Genomic DNA, 21439 nt, shown 5'->3' with positions numbered 1-21439 from the left:
GATTTGCGATCTTATCAACTTCTTTAATTACATGATACTTTACTGGCGACATGGACTTACAAGAAGCAGTTTTCAATTACATTAGGTTGTTGTCGCCTTCAGCCTCGGTCAGATCGCACTTTCTTGTTGACTCACGCGTACGCGGTTTCTCGTACACTGCTCGTGGCTTCCGCATGCTAGATGTCGTCACGCCATAGTCAAATATATCAATAATAATACATCCATTGATCCTGTGCCAGCTCATCACAACCCTACCTCACTCCAACGTTTTCTTTCACGCTTCATACACATCCCGCAACCCATTGCTCGTACAATAGCCTCTTTCAATTATTCAGCATGAAGCATACAATACTAAGCGCAGTCATCCTCCTCCCCCTCGCCTACAGCAGAACCGCCAAAGAGCTATGTCGCGGTACCGCTGAACTATCCTCTGATGGCAACTGGTACTGTTCTGAGGTCTGGGCCATCACCTACCGCAACATCAGCCAGCCTGGTGCCTATAATCGGACCACTACAGTCGATCCAAAGACTGGTATTTGTGGTCATGAACGTGTCGACTATCCTAGCGCAGGACCACTGACACCATTGTTCGGACAAGTATAGTTTGACTCGGGCTCCAGTTGTTACATGGCTGACAGGATCAGGTGTCGATGCACCTTCGCGGGCCGATGAACGTCTCTCAACTCGCCGTATACCAACTACCTGGTGACGCGCGCGCTATGGGGAAGCGAACTACAGTACCTTTCTACAACCGTCGGCGATCGTTGGAGCAGCCAGAGACACCAGTGGCAACTACTATGCTGACACAGTCGACGTCCTCTGGCCGGCCCAACCTTTTCAACAGGGATGCATGCACCACATCGTCCAGCTGCGTCTCGACGACAGTAACACGGACGGTGACCGTAAAGGCGCCCTGCCCCCCGACTGGTACTGCACAGTCTGGACCAAACACAACCTACATAGGTCCTCCACTGCCGTGCTTGCCCACGTCTGGTGCTCAATCGATCTCTGGCTCTACACTTCCAGATCCGAACTGTACTTGCGTTGAAAACGAAGAGCCCGAACCCATCTTTCAGCGACCCAACGGGCAGGTTTACGTCAGTCCAACGCCAACGCTAAAACATGCACCGGAAACATCATCGACACAGGACACGCTACCAGTGTCACAGCATCCAGATGGACAGCCCTTCGAGGTCCCTTCACCCTCATCATCATCACCGCAAGACACATTACCAGTGTCCCAGCGTCCAGACGGACAGCTCTTCGATTCCCCTTCGCCCTCACCGTCATCAACACAAGACATACTACCGGTGTCGCAGCTGCCAGACGGACAACCTATTCAACTCCCCTCGCCCTCGCCATCATCAATGCAAGGCATATCGACGGTGTCTCAGCGCCCAGATGGACAGCCAATCGTACCCTCGCCTTCACCATCATCACCACAAGAGACGCTACCAGTATCGCAGCGACCGGACGGACAGCCTTTTGACATCCCTTCGCCCTCACCGTCACCTCCACAAGACCCATTACCAGTATCACAGCGTCCAGATGGACAACCTTTTGACATCCCTTCGCCCTCGCCATCGCCCGTCTCGAAGAGGCAGGGTTCAGATTGGAAGCGGATAGCATACTACACGTCTACATCACCGGCTCAAGCCACCGGGCTCAGCTTTATGGCTAACCTGGGTGATCCTCAAAAGTCTGGTACTTTTGACTAGTGAGTGTTTTCTTGTTCCAGAAGTTTCGAAGCTGACATGTTCAGTGCATTTGGAAACTCGCTCAGCTACGTCACTCCCCGGGGTGACAAAGTAGCAGCTGAGAGTCAGCCGTTCGAAGGCACGCTAAAGACGTCTGAGAACGAAATCGTGGTCCTTTCCGATAAAGAGTGTGACGCAGACTGTCCGTACTGGAGACCCGACGCGACATCTCACTACGGCTGGTCAGGCTCCTCGAAAGCCTTCTTCATCGAATTCCAAATGGACCACTACGACAACGTAGGCACGGACCAAGGCCTCCTCTCTGACGCCCCGGCTTACTGGTTCCTCAACGCAGCCATACCTCGCATCCTCCAGTACGGCAACGACCGCAACAACATTCCCTGCTCATGCTGGTCAACCGGCTGTGGCGAGTTCGACGCATTCGAGCTTCTCAGCAAAGGCGCCGAACGCGCAAAGTCGACTATACATCGGCAGGGCAATCTAGAGGGTGGTGACTCCAACTACTTCAGCAGACCAGTAGGGAAGAAGATGAAGTTTGCGGTTGTTTGGCACTATCCTCACATCACGGCATTGGTGTTGGACGACGACTTTGACTTTTCAGAGAGCATGTCAAATGATGCGATTCAGAAGTTGGTGGCATACGATCCGGATAGCTGGGTGCATTCTCTGTATGCTATTGGGGACTGAGGTGGATGTTTTTTAGGCCTGGAGGATTGAGATATTCGTGTGAAGACATCTCACATGCAACCATACACCTAGCAGTACAACCGAAGTGCTCTTGCACAAGAAGACCATTTTCTTTTATTCCCGATGCGTGAGACTGGCGACCGAGGCAGGCTCACACGTGATGTAACAATCATCTGAAGACGGACATGGGCGATGCAGCGGAGTGGGCCGGCGATTGGGGTGGTGGCAAGCTGACGGATAGGCCTGCCCAAGCGGGCACGAGAAACCGAGGTCTGTTCGCGACTCAGAGTCCGTGAACGACGACCAGCCGCATCCCGGCCGACAACATTGCGCATCTACTCATCGCCTCCATTACCGTCTACACCCAACGTCGCGTCTTCGCATCTAAACCATCGCCCAACTTACTGCTCACGTGCAGCCACTGTCGACGCGGATCCGCCCCTTGAGCGATTGCCAGTCTCGGCCGGCGCAGTTTCCCCGCAAAAACTCGCTGCCCCGATCGCCGCGAATTGCCAGCCTCCCGACGTTTGCTGACGACATCCGCCATCGTCTCTGCAAAGTCACTTTCTGTACTGCGCACATAGCGCGGAGGAGGTACACACTGAAACATGTCTGCGCCATCGCCGCCAAAGCCCTGGGAGACGAGCAATGGCGCGACGAGTGCCTCGGTTGGTGAGTCCGCCAGCCATCCGATACGTCAGGGACGCCGCGACTAACAACAACACAGGCCTCACTGGATCGAATAGCAGCACAGCACCCACCTCAACAGCCACATCCTCGAGTGCGCCTCCACTACCATCCGTACCAGACTCACTCAGCACCGTCGCGAACCGCAACGCGTCCAACTACTCGAGCATGAACAACCGATACGGCTCCCCCTACAGCAGCGGATATGGTGGAATGAGCAGCTACAGCTCGCCCTACTCCAGCATGGGGGGTGGCTACGGCTCCATGTACGGTGGAATGGGCGGTATGGGTGGCATGTACGGCGGCATGGGAGGTATGGGCATGGGCATGGGCGGAATGTACGGCGGTATGGGAGGCATGCAGGGCGACCCAAACAGCAGCCTCACGCAGTCCTTCAGCCAGAGCACAGCAGCGACTTTTCAGTTGATTGAGAACATTGTCGGCGCATTCGGCGGCTTTGCCCAGATGCTTCAGAGCACATATATGGCGACACATTCGTCATTCTTCGGTACGTCCGCCCCTTTCCAACTTTCAGCGATATGCTAACATCCTCAGCCATGGTATCTGTAGCAGAGCAGTTCGGAAACCTACGACAAACGCTTGGCTCGGTATTGGGCATCTACACAATAATGCGATGGATACGGACGGCAATCGCAAAGCTCACCGGACGACCCCTACCAGCAGATGCGACCGCCCTCACCCCCGCGAGTTTCGCAGCCTTCAACGGACGTATGCCCGACGGCTCGCCAGCTCCCGCAAAGCCTTCCAAGAAGCCATTTATCGTTTTCATGCTCGCCGTTTTCGGTCTCCCCTACCTAATGGGCAAACTCATCAAGGCGCTTGCGAGATCACAAGAAGCCCAAGAGCAACAGAAGATGCTAGAGAACCCGCAAGCAGGACAGCCCCTCGACCCCAACAAGCTCGAATTCTGCCGCGCGCTCTACGACTTCACACCCAACGCCAACATGCATGCAATGGACTTGTCGGTGAAGAAGGGAGACATGGTTGCTGTGCTCAGCAAGAGCGATCCCATGGGCAACGCATCAGAATGGTGGAGGTGCAGATCAAGAGACGGACGCATGGGCTACCTTCCGGGCATTTACCTCGAGCCTATCCAGCGCAAGACACCCGCACAGATTACTAGTGGAAGCCAGGCCGGAAGCCCAGCTGGTAGCAGAACACAGACAATGACGAACAGCAGCGCCGCGAGCAGGACTGCCACCATGACCGGAGCCCCAGCACCAGTACCAGAGAAGGTTGGTCCGAAGGTGGATAGCAAGGCGGGCGATATGGGTGTTGAGAGTTTCCAGAAGGGCGCCTTTTACTCGTAGGCCTCGAGCGTCGTTCTTGAGCGTATTCTTCTTGGTTCTACATCGCGTTTATAGTAATGATTTCCGTTGCAGTGTCTTCTGCAGGTGTGTACAACTTGGCTAGGAAAAGCTACGGTATGGCGTATGGCGCGAGAGATATCACGGGTCAATACTATTTCGAATATTCAACAAAATATCCATTACTAGCCGTGGCTCAGATTCGTGTTGCCACATGCACAGTGTTAAATGTTGATAGATAGGTACTCACTAAGGCGAAATATACTTCTACGTCAATGATAATTTGGGTGGATGCGGTATAGACTACAGATATCTCTAGTGCCATCTAGTATTGAAGAGCATGGTTGGTGAACTACGAGGATGCCCAGATGGTTCACAGCAAAATGTACCTGGATAGCCGCGTTCCGCCCTGGCGCGCCGCGTGAACCAACCTTCGCAACAAAGCCGAGCACCGAGACATCAGGCAGCGACCGCGCAAACAATTCACACGTCCTATCACCTCTACCTCGTGCCTTCCAGCCTCTTCCCTGTCGCTCACTCCAATTCCACGATCGAACTTCCTGGCCGCTACTTAATCCTGGGCTGCTACCTGATACGCGCGCGGTTGCCCCTCCCCCACACGTTGTCCATTCCACCTGCAGGGTCGCAGCTTGTCCATAAGCTTGTGAGCTGTTCAGCTACCTCGGAACGAAACTACGATACACGTCATTCACTCTGCGTCCTCCCAGGATACATTGTTAGCTACATATACCCACGCGTACACCCCAGGTTGAGAGGCGCACTGCTGCTGCACATCTCGAGATGTTCGCGTCGAAAAGGTTAGGCAAGGTATGTTATCACGGTCTTGAGCACTGAGATAGAGCTTGAGTGCAATGCAATGTATGTAAGGATCTAGAGGCTAACACATATTATAGGAGCTCGCAAAGGTACCGTAATCCTCTCGTACATTGTTCATCGCCCGTCGAAGCACGTTGCTGCCCACCAGACGCCTACAAACTCCACGTATCGACGCGCGGAAGCCTACACACACAATATGGCCACGATGTGAAGGCAACGGATATGGAGATTCACACACGGAGGGACAGAGCCGCTAACACAGCGGCGTATAGATGCACGAAAAACTCCCGCCAGGCATAACTCTCATTAAGGCTGACGACTTCCAAACCTGGCTCATGGACATTCAAGTTATGGACTCGAATCCGTTGTACGCGGGCGAAACGTATCGGTTGAAATTTAGCTTTACTCCGCAGTATCCTATTGAGGTACGTGTTCTCTTTCTATACTAACTGCCTACCACCCTTTCCTACGCTCCTGTACCCACACACCCAATATCCGCACCCTCCCCCCAAACCAAACCTCGCTAACCTCCCTCCCAACAGGCCCCAGAAGTAATCTTCCTCCGCGACGAGACCCACCCCATACCCTGGCACCCACACATCTACTCCAACGGCATCATCTGCCTCGACCTGCTCGACCGCTCCGGCTGGTCCCCCGTCCACAACGTCGAAAGCGTGTGTGTCAGTCTTCAGAGTATGCTGACGAGCAACACGAAGAAGGAGAGGCCGCAAGGAGATGAGAACTTTGTGAGGTATAACACTCAGCGGCCGAGAGATATTAATTTTGTCTTTCATGATGAGACGGTCTGAGGGGTATGGAGGGAATGGGGTGCGTTTTTGGGAAAGAGGGATTAGACGGGCTAAAGCATGGTATTGGTGTTTAGGGCGTTCATTGTATGGCTAAAGGGAGGGGATATGGGAATGGATATGACGTAACGGCAGGTCTCATGACTATCGAATATGGACGGCGATACTTTGTGTGCAGCCTTGACTTCTCCTATGATTCGTGGAAGGCGCTCGCTATTGAGAGACATACTGTCGTCTTTGATGCTTCTCCTACCAAGCAGTACAGTCTATCACTGTCAGAAGTCTGTCACAAGGAATGTGACCATCTTCTACCCTGAGCTTCTACGAATACAGCTTCTTGGTTGTGTTGTAAAGCCTAAAACTTTGTCCAGCTTGTCGCCTACATGATGTCCTCAAACCAAGCTAGACTCCATTTTCGGACCATGTAGTCTCCACTACACTTTTTTCCGACGTAGAATCATTGATCCGCTCACTCTTAGTTCAACCCTAAGCGCCATTTCGGAGGAGAAGAACCTTACATACCTACTTGACCCTATCGAATGAAACCACAATATACTATCTGAGAAACTCGGGGACATAGCGACTCTAACACGCGAGATGAACCTCAGGTATCAGAAGATGTACTCTAGACAACAGGGAGAAAACGCCACCCCAGTTCTCAAGGCATCTCAGAAGACCGAGAACGCAAAGCACTATCCCAAGACCTACGTCTGTTGACAAAAGGCTATTGTGATGACACTGAGGACGAGGCAGTACAAGACGAGGAAGATAGGGAGGAGAACGATGCAGAGGAGCTAGAGGAAGAGGAGAACGATGCAGAGGAGCTAGGGGAAGAAGATAACGATGCAGAAGAGCTGGAGGAAGAGGCAGAGCCGCAGCTCCAAGAACTTGTTGAAGAAGACAGAGTTCGCGAAGCTTCCGAAGAGAATGCAAAGCGCTATCCCAAGACCTATGTCAACTGACAAAAGGCTATTGTAGACAAGAATTTTCATTGACATGAATGTAGCGTTGTGGCACATTACGTGATCGGCATTTGCATATGGTAGTATCTGTTAGTAACTTCCAGTTTGTTGAATGAGTTACCACAGGTTTCCCATATACACCCGTTTTACGCGGTGGTGCTAAATCGTAACGTCGGCAAACTCAGCTCTCTGACTGCACGCTCTGAGACTTGTACCAAGTAGCGCGGTCCTATCATTCTTCTTCCTCGTCAATCACAACCTCCTTGACATACCAGTGATGTTTCAACATGCCCGTTGATCTTAAGCCAGCCAACTGCTGTGACATATCATCTCCAACTTCCGTCGGGGTGCTAAAGGTCGTTATGTTGAACTCCGCCTCGCCGTGTTTACATCCGTTGTTGTCAGTCCATTCTCTCTCATCCTTCCAGTAGCTACCATACCTACGCTTCATAGATTTGCATGCTGCCCACGCGTCATGCGCCGTGCCCAATATGTTTGTTTCGACGATACTGTTGCCACATGCGTCGATTGCCAGGAAGACAGTGTGAGTAGTGTGAGTAAAATTTGTAGACGTACCAACTATGTCGCCGTGCTGTGGAACGATTTTGAAGTTGCAATCGTTGCCACCGTATCTTTTAACCCTAGGCTCAAAGTAATCAGATATTCGCACGTAGCATGGTTTGTTCTTTTTGACAGAGGCGACGGCTAGGGCTCGAGTGGAGAAGGCACCGATAACGCGGGGGGTGAATGCGGCGGAGAATTTGCCTTCGCTGCTGCTGATGTAGCAGGGTCGGGTGCTAGACATTGTGATCTGTGATTGTTGGTGATATGGTCGCATAGGATCTCTAGGATTAGGGAAGTAGATACAGTAAAGGGATTGGAAAGACTTTGAAAGAAAGAGATCGGAAAGTATCAAACGGCGGTTGGGATGTCCCGTTTGATTAAGAAGACTACGGATCCGAGAAGAAGAGATGGGTCTAATGAAGCAGCCGAATCTGGTAACTTCCCTCTACCAATGCCCACCGAAAGGCCGCTTGGTATATGGATGGTAATGGTGTCTGCGTATAAGGGAAGCTTGCATGTAGTGCAGTTGCGTATCATAGCCAATATTGAAGTAGACAAACATCAGTATCGTTCGGACCTGGGGAAATGTTTGGACTGGTCCGACGTCTCAGACAAACACATGGCAGTCCAAATGCTTGAAAAGATCGATATGACGACCCTAGGCGTATACATAGGTGGGAATGCGAACCTGGCCATGGATATAGCCTACCGCGAGGAAAGACATGGTCTCGTATTCGGGTTCCACGGATCTGGCGAGAAGGGCAACATGATACACCAGATGAGAATTCGACGCCTGATCTGGACCATAATGCTAGGCATTCACCGTAATCCTCGACCGTTAGAGAGGTTCCGAGATCATGACGCTACACGCATACCACGGTAAGCTTCCTAAGCTGGAACTGATGTAATACCGAGGAAGGTAGCCAAAGTGTTGATTCTGGCGTCTATGGGACTGACATGAGGGGCAAAAAGATGGGCCAGCTTCAAGACTGGGTCAGTCTGCTAGACAACTACCGTACCACTCAACGTTCCAAAGTGTTTCCAGGTGATAGCGCCGGGCGTGCACCGGCGTGGATTGGCAAGACTGAGGATATAGGCAGGTCGTGTTTCAAAACCCTCCTAGAAGATGAGAAAGCTTGGCTGCGGGGCACCCTCTCAATGTCACGGTCCGGACTGTTTTCTTTCTCAGCGGGCCGAGGCTTGAAGATATATCGATGTTGGATGGGCGGTTTTTCATCGAGTATCGATAAGCGCCGCGCCAGGTTAACCGAGTCTGCCTAGCGTCATTCGCCGACACTACGAGAGATCCCTGCCAGGCCAATTTTTCTCTGATCGCTCGCCTTTAAGCAAGCGCGAAAAAGATTCCCAACCCTCTTTTCCACCTTCTCTCCAACACCTTCCTGCTCTTCAATTTTTCAGGTTGTTCCTTATACACATACCGCAATCATGAGCGACGAAGTCTACGAGGGTGCCATCGGCATCGATCTTGGTGCGTAAATTTCGCGAATTACCCCACAGTGGGATGCGTGTGTGCTAACAATATCGCAGGCACCACCTACTCTTGCGTTGCCAACTACGAGGGCACCAATGTCGAGATCAGTATGCGCCCGCCACTCCTGCACTCAGAGACCATTGTCTAACAATGTTTGCCCACAGTCGCCAACGAGCAGGGTAGCTTCACCACCCCCTCGTTCGTGTCCTTCACCAGCGAGGAGCGTCTCATCGGTGAGGCGGCCAAGAACCAGGCTGCTATGAACCCCGAGAACACCGTCTTCGATGTCAAGTGAGTTCTGCCGTTCCATCGTCGCACGCGCACGATCAGCCGACTGACTTTCGCAGGCGTCTCATTGGTCGCCGATTCGAGGACGAGACCGTCACAAAGGACATTAAGTCATGGCCATTCAAGGTCGTTGACCAGGGCGGCAGCCCTCTCGTCGAGGTTGAGTACCTCGGCGAGACCAAGCAGTTCTCTCCCCAGGAGATCTCTGCCATGGTTCTCGTCAAGGTAAGATCTGCGCACACACCAGCATGGCGGGGCAATGGCTAACAAAATCAACAGATGAAGGAGGTCGCTGAGACCAAGCTCGGAAAGAAGGTCGAGAAGGCCGTCATCACCGTTCCCGCCTACTTCAACGACAACCAGCGTCAAGCCACCAAGGACGCCGGTGCCATTGCTGGCCTCAACGTTCTCCGTATCATCAACGAGCCTACCGCCGCCGCTATCGCTTACGGTCTTGGTTCCGGAAAGTCTGACAAGGAGAGGAACGTCCTCATCTACGATCTTGGTGGTGGTACTTTCGATGTGTCTCTTCTCCACATCCAGGGTGGTGTCTTCACCGTCAAGGCTACCGCCGGTGACACTCACTTGGGAGGTCAGGACTTCGACACCAACCTCCTTGACCACTTCAAGAAGGAGTTCACAAAGAAGACAAAGAAAGGTATGAGCAATACACCCTGGAGCCTACATTAACGTCGGGTGGCCTACTTTGCACTCTTTCAGCCTGATGTAGGCTGTAACGCTGTTTAGGTGTTGCTGTCATTGTTTTCTCTGAGGATGAAGCTAACTCCCACATAGACATCAGCGGTGACGCCCGTGCCCTCCGTCGTCTCCGGACTGCTTGCGAGCGTGCCAAGCGTACCCTCTCCAACGCCACCCAGACCACTGTTGAGATCGACTCGCTGTTCGACGGTGAGGACTTCAACGCCAACATCACCCGTGCTCGTTTCGAGGACTTGAACCAGAAGGCCTTCGCTGGCACTCTGGACCCCGTTGCCCAGGTTCTCAAGGACGCCGCCATCGCCAAGGACAAGGTTGACGAGATCGTCCTTGTTGGTGGTTCCACCCGTATCCCCAAGATCCAGAAGCTCCTCAGCGACTACTTCAACGGAAAGAAGCTTGAGAAGAGCATCAACCCCGATGAGGCTGTTGCCTACGGTGCCGCCGTCCAGGCTGGTATCCTCTCCGGAAAGGCCACCTCCGCCGAGACTGCCGACCTCCTCCTTCTCGATGTCGTTCCCCTCTCCCTTGGTGTAGCCATGGAGGGTAACATCTTCGCTCCCGTCGTTCCCCGTGGTCAGACCGTCCCTGTATGTATTGCCATCACCAGATGACTTGGCATTCGCTGACTTTTGAACCCAGACCATCAAGAAGAGGACTTTCACCACTGTGGCCGGTTCGTACACCCGAGAACATTCTTTGACGAGACACGTACTGATTGTGGACAGATAACCAGCAGACTGTTCAGTTTCCCGTTTTCCAGGGTGAGCGTGTCAACTGCGAGGACAACACCTCTCTCGGAGAGTTCACCCTCGCGCCAATTCCTCCCATGGTGAGCAGATTTTTGCACCTCATGTTACGCACCGTTACTGACTTCTTCCCAGCGCGCTGGTGAGGCCGTCCTTGAGGTCGTCTTCGAGGTTGACGTCAACGGTATCCTGAAGGTCACCGCCACCGAGAAGACCTCCGGCCGCAGCGCCAACATCACCATCTCCAACGCTGTCGGAAAGCTCTCGTCTGCCGACATCGAGAACATGATCAACGACGCCCAGAAGTTCAAGTCCTCCGACGAGGCCTTCAGCAAGAAGTTCGAGTCAAGGCAACAGCTTGAGTCCTACATCTCCCGCGTTGAGGAGATGATCTCCGACCCCACCACATCCATCCGCCTCAAGCGTGGCCAGAAGGAGAAGATTGAGTCTGCTCTCTCTGACGCTATGGCTCAGCTCGAGGTTGAGGACGCCCCCGCTGATGACCTGAAGAAGAAGGAGCTTGCGCTCAAGCGCACTGTCACCAAGGCCTTCTCCACCCGATAAGCGCATCACATGACAGCAGCGCCACAAGGGCGTGCAGGAAGGAAGGAAGGGCGCACGTGCAGGATACCCAGACTGCGAGCTGCGAACGGAGTTTCATCTATTGCGGCATTTAACGATAGACTTGGTGTGTTTGGTTCCTTATCTTTCATGGGTTCCCGGTATTCAGGAACGCGGAAAAGTCTTCTTTGTACTTTCACGACGATGCCTGACGAAACGATCGTAATGGATGTTCTGCAAAAGTATGCCAGCGGTCAATGTCTCTTATGTAACTCACGAGGTAGCTACATGAAGAGAGTGGAAAGGAAATTGAAATGACTTCACTGAATACATGATCGTTGTGATTGTTGTTGTGACGACTACATTGCTGTATTTGCCACCGATGGTGTTTGCGATGAGCAGCGAATACCTCCTGGCTCTGTCCTGACATTGCACGGTCAAGCCCTTCCAACACAGTCCGAGTCACATCAGACCCCATCATGACACTTTCCCTGTCGCTATCGCTCCCACCGCGTACCTCCAGGCTACACCATGATCGGCATCTCGACAAGATGATGGGCCCATGTATTTGGTAAATTCGCCAGCACCCTTGAGTGTGGTTTGTGGGTGCGTACCAAATCCACCTCTCATCGCGGACAGAAGTAAGGCTCGCAAGATGTCGAACAATCCAGTCACGAAGTGAAACTTAGCCAGGCGAAGACGCCAGACAGACCAGAGTAGGAAGACAGCGTGGTGCGTCAATGCAGTGATGGCTGCTATACCAGTAACTCGAAGGATGGGACATGATGGCTTCTTTCTGGAGGAAGGAGCATTCTCCACAGCATGCCTTCTTCTTCCCTTCCTCTATGCCGGCCAGCCATAGACAGGAGGTGACACCGTTCTTGAAGAGAAGTTCATTAGGAGAGTCTACATCGACATATGTGCGCTATCACGGCTACCACCACCATCTCAAGCCTTAAACCTCTGCTTCTCAATCGCACTCCCAACCAACCCCTCCCCCTTGACCACGTTCGTCGCACAAACCACAATCCTGCTGCCCCTGCCCTCCCCACCACTCTCCTTCAACTTCTCGCCCACAAACCTCAGCGCCGCAATCTCAGCCCTCGTAACTCCGCCCAGGAAGAAAACAACAATAGTCTTGTTCTTCTCACCTGCACTTCCATTCAACAGCTGCCGCGCTTTAACGGCCTTCTCCTCGCCCTTCTGCGTCTCATCAAATGTGGCGCCGCGGATGTATTTGCTAGCGTCGTCGAAGATGCGGAGGCCTTGGGCGAGGGGATTGGCCTGGGCGCTTGCGCGGGGGTCGGAGGGTGGTTTGATGGCGTTGGCGAGGGTGTGTTTCTGGATGATGGATTGGATGATGCGGACGCTGAGGGGTGCGTAGCCGGAGAAGGTGTAGCTGATGTCGTTGGGGCTTGCTTCGTTTACGTCATCGTCCCAGAGCTTGAGACTCTTGCGCAGGGGCGTGTAGTTTGTTACGCTGCCGGGTTTGGCGGGCGCGCCGACGCCACCGAGGCTTACGCCGCCTCGTGGGCCTAGTAGGCCCATTTTCTCGAGGGAGGCGAGGGTCAGGATGTGTTGTGGGCCGTAGGCCTGAATGATGGCACGTTTGAAGGCTTCGAGATCTTTCGGACGGATGCCGGCGTTGGTGGTGGACTCTAGGCAAAGCAAGCGAAGGATGGCGGGTAGCGGTACATCACGGTTGATGAGCTCGTTGATGAGATCGTGTTGTGTTGTTGGGTCGGCGCCAGACATGATATTCTGCTGCACTTCCAAACTCCGCGTGAAGATGTCGGTGCGCGTGAATTTGATAATCTCCTCAGCCAGACTGGTATGTAGCTTCAAGCTTGCTTGCTCGGCCTGATAACCGGGCAACTTGGCGACAAAGTCACGAAGCTCTGTAGTCGTCTTTGTGGCAAGCTGGTCGCGTCCTGTGCTGCTCTGCAGACGACGAGCTGCTTGGTTGAGCAAGTTACCGACGATAGCAAAGTTCGCATCACCCAGATCAGCATACAGATTGTCTTTCGAATCTATCATAATCTTGCGCTTCATGCTCGTCGATGCTGATCCCGTCTGACCTTGCTGGGGCTGTGCACCACCAGCTATGGAAGAGTCGACTTCAGTCTGGTTGGCGGTGATATTGAAGACTTCGTCGATGAGTCCCTCATATGTCAACTGAGTCAGTAGCGCTGTGGGAAAGTCGACTTCCCGATCAACGATGATGAGGCTGTCGATATTGGAACTAGGTGCTAAGCCCAGGAATGAAGGTCCGCCGCCGGCAGAGGTCTCACCGGCCGTTACTTCGGTACGCATACGGATGAGTAGGTCGGCGAGTCGCTTGCCATTATCACCTTTTCCGATGATGCGCGGGAAGAGACCATACTTCTGTTGCTGAAGCATGAGTGCTTTGGCCGACAAGTAGATCGCGGTAGGATCTTTCTTCTACGCAAGGTTAGTATCAAATCCGCACCAGTTCCAGGACGCACATACGAGATAAAGATCTGACACAGCATCTTCAAGTTCAAGCGATAGCACATCATCTGCAAGCGGCACGAAGAACAGCGGCCATTCGCTCACGCTAGCTTCACCCAAGACGCCCGCCTCTTCAAGTAATTGGTCCGAGGTCATAGTACGGCGCGGCACCCAGAAGATGGAGAATTCATGTTCAATCTGGCTGTCTCGCCGAATACGTTTGATTTGATCTATCTAGTATGTTAGCACCGTACAATAGACTGCTCCTACATGGAGATGAAGGGCAATCCAAAAAAAGTGCTATGTTCAATCTAGGGATCAAGACTGGCTAGGCAGAGTGGGTACTGTCTGTCTAGCCTACTTTTTGACCCAAAGCTCCAAATGCCGTGAGGCAGATGGAGGAAAGGAAGCCGAGGGAGCTTCACTTACCAGCAACAGCCATCACAGTCTTCGCTTTCTCGCCTCTAACGAGGAAGACGATGTTGCGCTGGGAAGAGTCGACATTGTCGTTCTCAAGGAAGAAGGGCTTGTCGACGCCGTATTCCTGGAGCGTGGAGAACTTGACGAGCAAGTTCAACGGGCCTGCGAGAGCTTTCTCTAGTACGAGGTTCTTCTTTCCTCTGATCTGTCCGCACGCGTTAGATGGTGCAGCGACCTGCGACGTTGATATTACCTTACACCCTCGAGCAGGAGTAGCAGCTCCCGGCGCGCTTTTTCAGTTATATCCGCCGCATTGAGAGGTGTGATGGGCGCCATCTTCGCCACTGTATCATGAATTACAGCTTTTACGAATGAGCTTCAGATGCATGACTACATGCAGTCGCCCTTGTGATGTGAAGGTCGATAGAGGGTGAGAACAAGGTGGTTGGATTTTCGGCTCTTAAGCTTTGGACCTAAGGCACGTGCACGACAGAGTCTTGGCAGAATTGTGGATATACGGCCGACAAATGCGCTTGATGATCTTCACTTGGATATCATTATATCAAGATTGACTACGTCTAGGTACTAGAGATAGCGCTTGCGTTCGTAACTCTGATGGTGCATGATCAAAGCTTGTGTATCATTGTAGCTACTTCGGCTCACCTCTTGAAAACGGTGCATCTATCTATAACACAGGGGTATACATCAAACTAACAAGTGATACGGAGATTGTAGATCCATGTTCCTCTCCTCTTCATGCCACATAAGAATGACCACGTTGCTATAACGCACCCAGAGCCCGTAACGCTGTGCGTAGCTCCTTCACAGCAGTATCTGCATCTTCAAAGTTCATGGCAGAAATGGCCCATTTGGCGTGCTTCGTAGCTTCCATGATGGAATCTTCGTCATTCCTGAACGGACCCTGCGATGTTTGCTGGAGAGGAGGTTGTGGTTGAGCGTATGGATTCTGGTGGGACGTTGACTGGTACTGCGGCTGAGCAGGCTGGGAGAATCCGCCTTGTTGGTATTGTTGCGGCGGCTGTGGCGAAGGCGAAACAAACTGATGTTGTTGCGGGGGTGCTCCGAAGCTGGAAGATAATCTCTGGGGCTTTTGCGGAACTTGCGGGGGCGTTGGAGATTGGTACTGGTTTTGAGGTGGTGGCTGCTGAGGAGCCTGAGCATGCGCAGGAGACGCCGGGTTTTGATAGAAGCTTGCAGGGTCTGATGGTTCCGGGGCTTGTGGTGGCTGAGGGCTCGTGGGCAGAGAAGACGTCATGGGGTCTATGTCCATTGGAGCGGTTGGTAGACCTGGTGCCGTCGTCTCTGCCGTGAATGTAGGAGGATCTGGAGCATTGGTCCTCGGAAAGTATCCACCACCGATCGAAACGACAGAGCCCTGCCTCGAGGTGGCGGGTTGTGATATTGGAGATACATCGTTGTGCGATGACTGAGTGTATCCAGTAGGTGCAGAAGGGAGATTGGGAGGTGGTGGTGATACTTGGCGTGCGGAGAAGTTGGGCGATGGCTGGGTAGAGGTATTCGGTGCTGTCTCTACAGATGGTTGGTATGGGTTCGGGGGTGGAGCGCCTTGGTTTATGCGCTGGACTTCTGGGTCGTTTGGATCTAGAGCAGACGGCGACATGGGCTGCTGCGGTGTTTCCTGTACGGGGTTTGTCGCATTGGGGTCTTCGTTGGCCTTGATGGCTTTGACGATGCGTAGCGCGTGGTATTTGGCGAACTTGGTTTTCGAAGTGATCTCTGGATCGTTGTTCTTCCATATCGACATTATCTCGAGGAACGTGGAGGCGGCGAGGAGGGTATCGGCTGTTTGTCTGGGAGGATGTCAGATGAAGCGGCAGCGATAAGACTGTAATACGAACCCATTGACTCTGTTCTCAGCCATCTCCCTTTCTGCTTTTGCGAGAGTCTGTAGCGCGAACTGTTCGCAGTATGCGCTTGCGACCGTGTCATCCAGCAAGGCATCCTCGTTGGGGTTCTCGGCCTTTGATTGCTCGAGCTTCTCCATGAGATCGGTGGTGTAGGCGGTGCATTCTTGGTCCGCCGAGTGTAGTCCACCTGCGATAATTCTTTGGACTATGTAGAAGCGTACTGTGTAGCTTTAGTATACAACTCTCGTGTCAACGCGCGCGGTACTCACACCAGTAGGTCATGATGGGCTTGAATCGCTCGAGTTGGGCGGCGCGCTTCGCGAAGGACGCGAGCTGCAGGCTCTTGAGCTTTGCCGGTACTGTGTCGGCCATTGTTGGAGTAGATCGTGTACTAGGAAGACGCGGTGTTTAGTCTGGAGATGGATGCGTAGAGATGCAGGCGCCTAGAATGCGGTCATAGGCGCTAGTCCGGACTCTGACCCCTGTCTCCCCGCATCTCAGCTATGGCCATGCAACTTATGGCAAGCTGTTACAAGTGAAAGAAAAGGCCAACCTGGCAACTCCGCCATGTGAGGCTATATCATCACTGCAGCGGCGCCCCTCCTGCTCATTCCCCATTTCATCCTCGCAACTCTACTTACACTGCAACCATGGTCCGCGCAACCACGCTGTTCGCCGCCACGGCCGCGCTGGCCCTCAATGCCCACGCCGAGAGCATCTACGGCAAGAATAGCGCCGTCGTCCAGATCTCCGGCATGGACTATGACCGAGTAATCGCAAAGTCTAACTACACTTCTGTATGTATACCTCCGATCTGATAGCGAGGACTAGCTAACAACTCCCTAGATTGTCGAGTAAGCCATCTCCAATCATCGTCACGTTCCTTCCTGACACCTCCCAGATTCTACGCGCCATGGTGCGGCCACTGCAAGAACCTCAAGCCCGCCTACGAGACGGCCGCCAAATCCCTCGCCGGTATCGCCAAGGTCGCCGCTGTCAACTGCGATGAGGAAATGAACAAGCCCTTCTGCGGAAAGATGGGTGTACAGGGTTTCCCTACCCTCAAGATCGTCCGGCCTGGCAAAAAGCCTGGGAAGCCTACGGTGGAGGACTACCAAGGGCCTCGTTCCGCCAAGGGCATCGTTGACGCCGTCAAGGACAAGGTTCCCAACGTGGTCAAGAGGGTCAACGACAAGAACCTGAACGAGTGGCTCCAAGAGAACAAGGACACTGCCAAGGCTATCCTTTTCAGTGAGAAGGGTATCGTCAGTGCTACACTACGCGCCCTAGCGATTGACTTCGCTGGCATCGTCTCGGTCGCACAGGTCAAGAAGTCGGAAAAGGCAGCAGTGGAAAAGTATGGGATCACCGATTTCCCAAGCTTGATCCTCATTTCCGCCGGCTCCGAGACCCCTATCAAGCATGAGGGCAAGGTCGATAAAGCAGCCATGGTCGAATTCCTCTCCCAAGTCGCCCCACCAAACCCCGACTGCCCACCCGGCAAAGAGAAGAAGTCCAAGGCTAAGAAGGACGCCAAGAAGGAATCCAAGTCCTCTAGCAAATTTGCGAAAGCCTCAGCTTCGCACAAGTCAGCAGACTCATCGTCAGCTGCCGCATCAGCGACTGATGAGACTGTAGAGGAGGCTGGCATGCCTACCGAATCGCCTGATCCAAATGTCAAGGACGAGAACACACCCGACCCGATCGAGCTTCCGGTAGAAGAGACCAAGCCCACCATTCCTCTCGTATCCGAATCTGCCGAACTGCAGACAATGTGCTTGACCGAACAGAGCAAGACTTGCGTCTTGGCCCTCCTTCCCAAGGACGAAGCCTCGGAGGCTGCAGCCACTGCCATTGCATCCCTTGCATCCATCCACAAGAAATATGATGCTACCGGCAGCCATCTCTTTCCATTTGTCGGCGTCTCATCCACAAACCCACTTGCTGCCACCATCATCACAGAGCTTGGTCTCGGAAGTGCAGATGGCGTCTACCTGATTGCCACCAATGGAAAGCGCGCATGGTACAAGAAATACTCTGGCAGCTCTTTTGGAGCCGATGAAGTTGAGCAATGGGTCGACGCTATTCGCATGGGTGAAGGCAAGAAGGAGAAGATACCTGACTCCCTTCTAATTGCTGGTGAGGAGCCTGTGACAAAGGCGGAGAAGGTAGAAGAGCAAGTCAAGATTGAGGTTGAGGAGGTTCCAGAAGACGTCTCACAAGATCCGGAGACACCTGGTCATAACGAGCTTTGAGTGGGAAAAGCGAGCGTACAGTAGGGGAATTTTCATGTAAGAGGTATACAAATTCATTGATCTTTTTGCTACTCTCGGTTGGCTTCTGATTCTTATGGGACACCTTTGGGATTCATGCTGTGTACAGCAATACCAGATTGTTTGCGATGGCATTGACCTTGGCCGTCCGGTCTGACCACCACACAGCCAAGCATCATATCGGCTATTCACACACCCCTGTCACATTCCACAAGAGGGACTATACGAGACGCATGCTATACAGAACTCTAACTCTCGGGAAGGGGAACCGAGACCGGGCGATTGCTCCTGCCCATTCATGGGGGATGTGCAAATGCACGTGCCCTTGTCTCTTACCTTGCATCTACTCACTACCTGCCTGCCTGCAGCACAACTCCATCAGTAACAGATATCACTCAACCATGATACTTACTCTTCTTCTTGCGCTGACCGCCGTGCAACGGACAACAGCATGCCAACGAGAATTGCGCAGCCTTGATCTCGGCCAGCAGTCGCAACAACTTCCTCTAGTACCTCGCCAGACAGCGCCGTTCCCACCGGTGTGGAATGAGAATGAGAAGATCCTACACACATCTTTCTCAACTTCTCTTATCGATACGTGGTCTTCTTACTACACCCATGGCGACCACATTGCTGGACGCAATAAATCCATGGCGGAGGAAACTGCAAAAACATGGACGGAGAATGGGGTACCTGCTTCACTAGTAGAGTATGAAGTGTTCCTCAATTACCCGAAAGAGCAAAGTCTGGTCTTGAAGACGGGCAATCTCACTCAACACACGGCTCAACTGTACGAAGATGCTTTACCGGAGGACGAAACGACAAGCTACCCGCAGAGTCAAGCATTGCCAGCGTTCCATGGCTATTCTGCTTCTGGTCAGGTAGAAGCCGAGTACGTCTATGTTGGGTAAGTTGCCCATCATCCTACTCTGAACGACTTTTACTAATGTCTCATAGTCGTGGCCACAAAGACGACTTTGCTGCACTCGTGGCGGCCAACGTCAACTTGGCAGGGAAGATCGCCCTTGCAAAATATGGTGGACCGTTCCGAGGTGTCAAAGTTCGCAATGCTGAAGCACACGGCATGGTGGCAGTTGTTATGTTCAGTGATCCTGGAGATGACGGGCCGCAGGTGGCAAAGGGACAAGCTGCGTATCCCAGTACGACTTCCTTTGCTTTGGCATATCGCGTATGAGCTCACTAACATCGAGCAGATGGTCCAGCGCGCCAACCCTCTTCCGTCCAGCGAGGATCCGTTGCGTCCATCAATCAGTACCCTGGTGATCCAACAACTCCCGGATACGCGTCAAAGCCCGGCGTCGAGCGTGTCAGTCACCCACCAAATCTTCCCAAGATTCCATCTCTACCCATCTCCTACCGCGATGCATTACCCCTTTTGAAAACTTTGGATAGGTATGGCATATCAGGCAGGTCTATCAAACGTGATGGGTGGATTGGCGGTCTGGCTGCAACATACAGCACTGGTCCTGCACCAGGCATTACTCTTGCTCTCACGAACTTCATGGAAGACAAGATCACACCAGTCTGGGACGTCATCGGTATCATCAATGGTACGAATGCAGACGAGACTATCATCATTGGAAATCATCGAGATGCATGGATCGTCGGCGGAGCAGCAGATCCGAACTCAGGCTCAGCTATCATGATCGAGATCACAAGGGCTTTCGGAGAGCTGCAGAAGACTGGTTGGGTGCCTCGTCGAAACATGTAAGCCTACAACGCTCTGTCGCTTCATCACGAACTAACTCATGTCTAGCATCTTCGCATCCTGGGACGCAGAAGAGTACGCCCTAATCGGCTCAACAGAATGGGTCGAAGAACACGCCCCCTGGCTTGCCGCCACAGCAATAACCTACCTCAACGTCGACATCGGCGTCGCCGGTCCCCTCCCCGGCGCAGGCGCCACCCCCGAACTCCGCACCATCGCGCAAGAAGTCATGAAGAAAGTCGTCTACGGCAAGAGAACTCTCTACGACGCATGGTACGATCTCTACCGATTCCGCCCAGAAGACAACGGCTTCTCCAATCTCGGCAGTGGAAGCGACTACACCGTGTTCCTCCAACTGGGTATCGGTGCGCTGGACTTCGGTATGGATGCGTCGAGTGCGACACCGGTTTATCACTATCACAGCAATTACGACTCTTATCATTGGATGAAGACTATGATTGATCCCGACTTTAGTATCCACGCTACTGTAGGGCAGTTCATTACGCTGTTAGCGTATCATCTTGCGGATGATGCTCTGATTCCGTTTGATATGGATGCCTATGCCCGCAACTTCAATTACTGGATCCGCGAGCTTGTGGGAGAGACGATGGGAAGGCCGGATAGCGGTGAGCTTCAACGTCAGATCAAGCTTAACGAGCTCGCGGCTGCGGGGAGAACATTTCAACAGGTCGCATCTGACTTCGCGGATCGGACGGCTGAAAAAGAGTTCTTGGGGGATGGGGTGAGGGTAGAGAAGGCGAATCGCATCATGCGCGATGTGCAAAGGCTGTTTGTGAGAGCAGAAGGCTTGCCAGGACGACCATCCTACAAGAACGCGTTGTATGCGCCGAATCGGGATGACGGTAAGAAGCAAAGGTCTTATTATGGATGTTGACTGACGAGATGCAGGGTACAAAGCGCAAATGCTGCCGGCAAGTATGGAAGCACTGCAAGATGGGAACTTGCCGCTGTGTCTGGAGTGGAACGTCTGGCTGAAGGAGGCGATTGATAAAGCGGCGAAGTTACTGGCGACAGCTTGAGAAGATGGGTAAGGAGAATGGGACGTCATTGCGCCAATGTGGGTAGGTTGAGTTCGTTGCTGATGTCGCAGTAGCGATCATTGGGAGTAACTTTGGAACGCAGTCAGCCCGTAGCACGTGCAAGATCTCATCGTCTCATGTTCCAGTAGTGTATAAATACCTCGCACTCGCTCCCTTCTATCCTTCTCCCCCATTCAAAAGCCACAACTTTGTTTCCCAA

General features: G+C 52.9%; 9 protein-coding genes across 9 annotated transcripts; 7 read left to right on the top strand and 2 right to left on the bottom strand.

The window, feature by feature from the left end:
* Window positions 1–1367: 1367 nt before the first annotated feature.
* J4E86_008219 (uncharacterized protein) lies at window positions 1368–2405 on the top strand (the record flags this gene model as incomplete). The annotated part of the gene is made up of 2 exons (XM_051448733.1): window positions 1368–1717; window positions 1763–2405. 2 exons carry the CDS (start codon window positions 1368–1370, stop codon window positions 2403–2405), a joined length of 993 nt encoding a protein of 330 aa, XP_051300329.1.
* A 608-nt stretch (window positions 2406–3013) lies between these two features.
* On the top strand, window positions 3014–4423 carry J4E86_008218 (uncharacterized protein; the record flags this gene model as incomplete). Its single annotated transcript, XM_051448732.1, has 3 exons — window positions 3014–3077; window positions 3133–3600; window positions 3648–4423. 3 exons carry the CDS (start codon window positions 3014–3016, stop codon window positions 4421–4423), a joined length of 1308 nt encoding a protein of 435 aa, XP_051300328.1.
* Window positions 4424–5529: 1106 nt separating this feature from the next.
* Window positions 5530–6066, top strand: J4E86_008217 (uncharacterized protein; the record flags this gene model as incomplete). Its single annotated transcript, XM_051448731.1, has 2 exons — window positions 5530–5682; window positions 5800–6066. 2 exons carry the CDS (start codon window positions 5530–5532, stop codon window positions 6064–6066), a joined length of 420 nt encoding a protein of 139 aa, XP_051300327.1.
* A 594-nt stretch (window positions 6067–6660) lies between these two features.
* On the top strand, window positions 6661–7025 carry J4E86_008216 (uncharacterized protein; the record flags this gene model as incomplete). Its single annotated transcript, XM_051448730.1, has 2 exons — window positions 6661–6771; window positions 6807–7025. 2 exons carry the CDS (start codon window positions 6661–6663, stop codon window positions 7023–7025), a joined length of 330 nt encoding a protein of 109 aa, XP_051300326.1.
* Window positions 7026–9035: 2010 nt separating this feature from the next.
* Window positions 9036–11399, top strand: SSB1 (Heat shock protein ssb1; the record flags this gene model as incomplete). Its single annotated transcript, XM_051448729.1, has 9 exons — window positions 9036–9078; window positions 9138–9188; window positions 9246–9372; window positions 9429–9594; window positions 9649–10027; window positions 10165–10676; window positions 10729–10762; window positions 10815–10918; window positions 10971–11399. The coding sequence occupies 9 exons, from the start codon at window positions 9036–9038 to the stop codon at window positions 11397–11399; spliced, it is 1845 nt and encodes a 614-aa protein (XP_051300325.1).
* Window positions 11400–12344: 945 nt separating this feature from the next.
* On the bottom strand, window positions 12345–14624 carry J4E86_008214 (uncharacterized protein; the record flags this gene model as incomplete). Its single annotated transcript, XM_051448728.1, has 4 exons — window positions 12345–13838; window positions 13887–14098; window positions 14298–14493; window positions 14547–14624. 4 exons carry the CDS (start codon window positions 14622–14624, stop codon window positions 12345–12347), a joined length of 1980 nt encoding a protein of 659 aa, XP_051300324.1.
* A 445-nt stretch (window positions 14625–15069) lies between these two features.
* J4E86_008213 (uncharacterized protein) lies at window positions 15070–16549 on the bottom strand (the record flags this gene model as incomplete). The annotated part of the gene is made up of 3 exons (XM_051448727.1): window positions 15070–16120; window positions 16169–16364; window positions 16447–16549. The coding sequence occupies 3 exons, from the start codon at window positions 16547–16549 to the stop codon at window positions 15070–15072; spliced, it is 1350 nt and encodes a 449-aa protein (XP_051300323.1).
* Window positions 16550–16827: 278 nt separating this feature from the next.
* On the top strand, window positions 16828–18432 carry J4E86_008212 (uncharacterized protein; the record flags this gene model as incomplete). The annotated part of the gene is made up of 3 exons (XM_051448726.1): window positions 16828–16974; window positions 17024–17031; window positions 17079–18432. The coding sequence occupies 3 exons, from the start codon at window positions 16828–16830 to the stop codon at window positions 18430–18432; spliced, it is 1509 nt and encodes a 502-aa protein (XP_051300322.1).
* A 668-nt stretch (window positions 18433–19100) lies between these two features.
* On the top strand, window positions 19101–21219 carry J4E86_008211 (uncharacterized protein; the record flags this gene model as incomplete). The annotated part of the gene is made up of 5 exons (XM_051448725.1): window positions 19101–19357; window positions 19408–19610; window positions 19665–20178; window positions 20228–21042; window positions 21089–21219. The coding sequence occupies 5 exons, from the start codon at window positions 19101–19103 to the stop codon at window positions 21217–21219; spliced, it is 1920 nt and encodes a 639-aa protein (XP_051300321.1).
* Between the last annotated feature and the right edge of the window lie 220 nt (window positions 21220–21439).

The sequence above is a fragment of the Alternaria arbusti genome (genome assembly GCF_024043155.1).
Source record: "Alternaria arbusti strain BMP 1465 chromosome Unknown scaffold_12, whole genome shotgun sequence".
Lineage (NCBI taxonomy): Eukaryota > Fungi > Ascomycota > Dothideomycetes > Pleosporales > Pleosporaceae > Alternaria > Alternaria arbusti.
The sequence above is the reverse complement of the archived record's forward strand: the minus strand, read 5'-3'. Positions and strand labels throughout refer to the sequence as shown.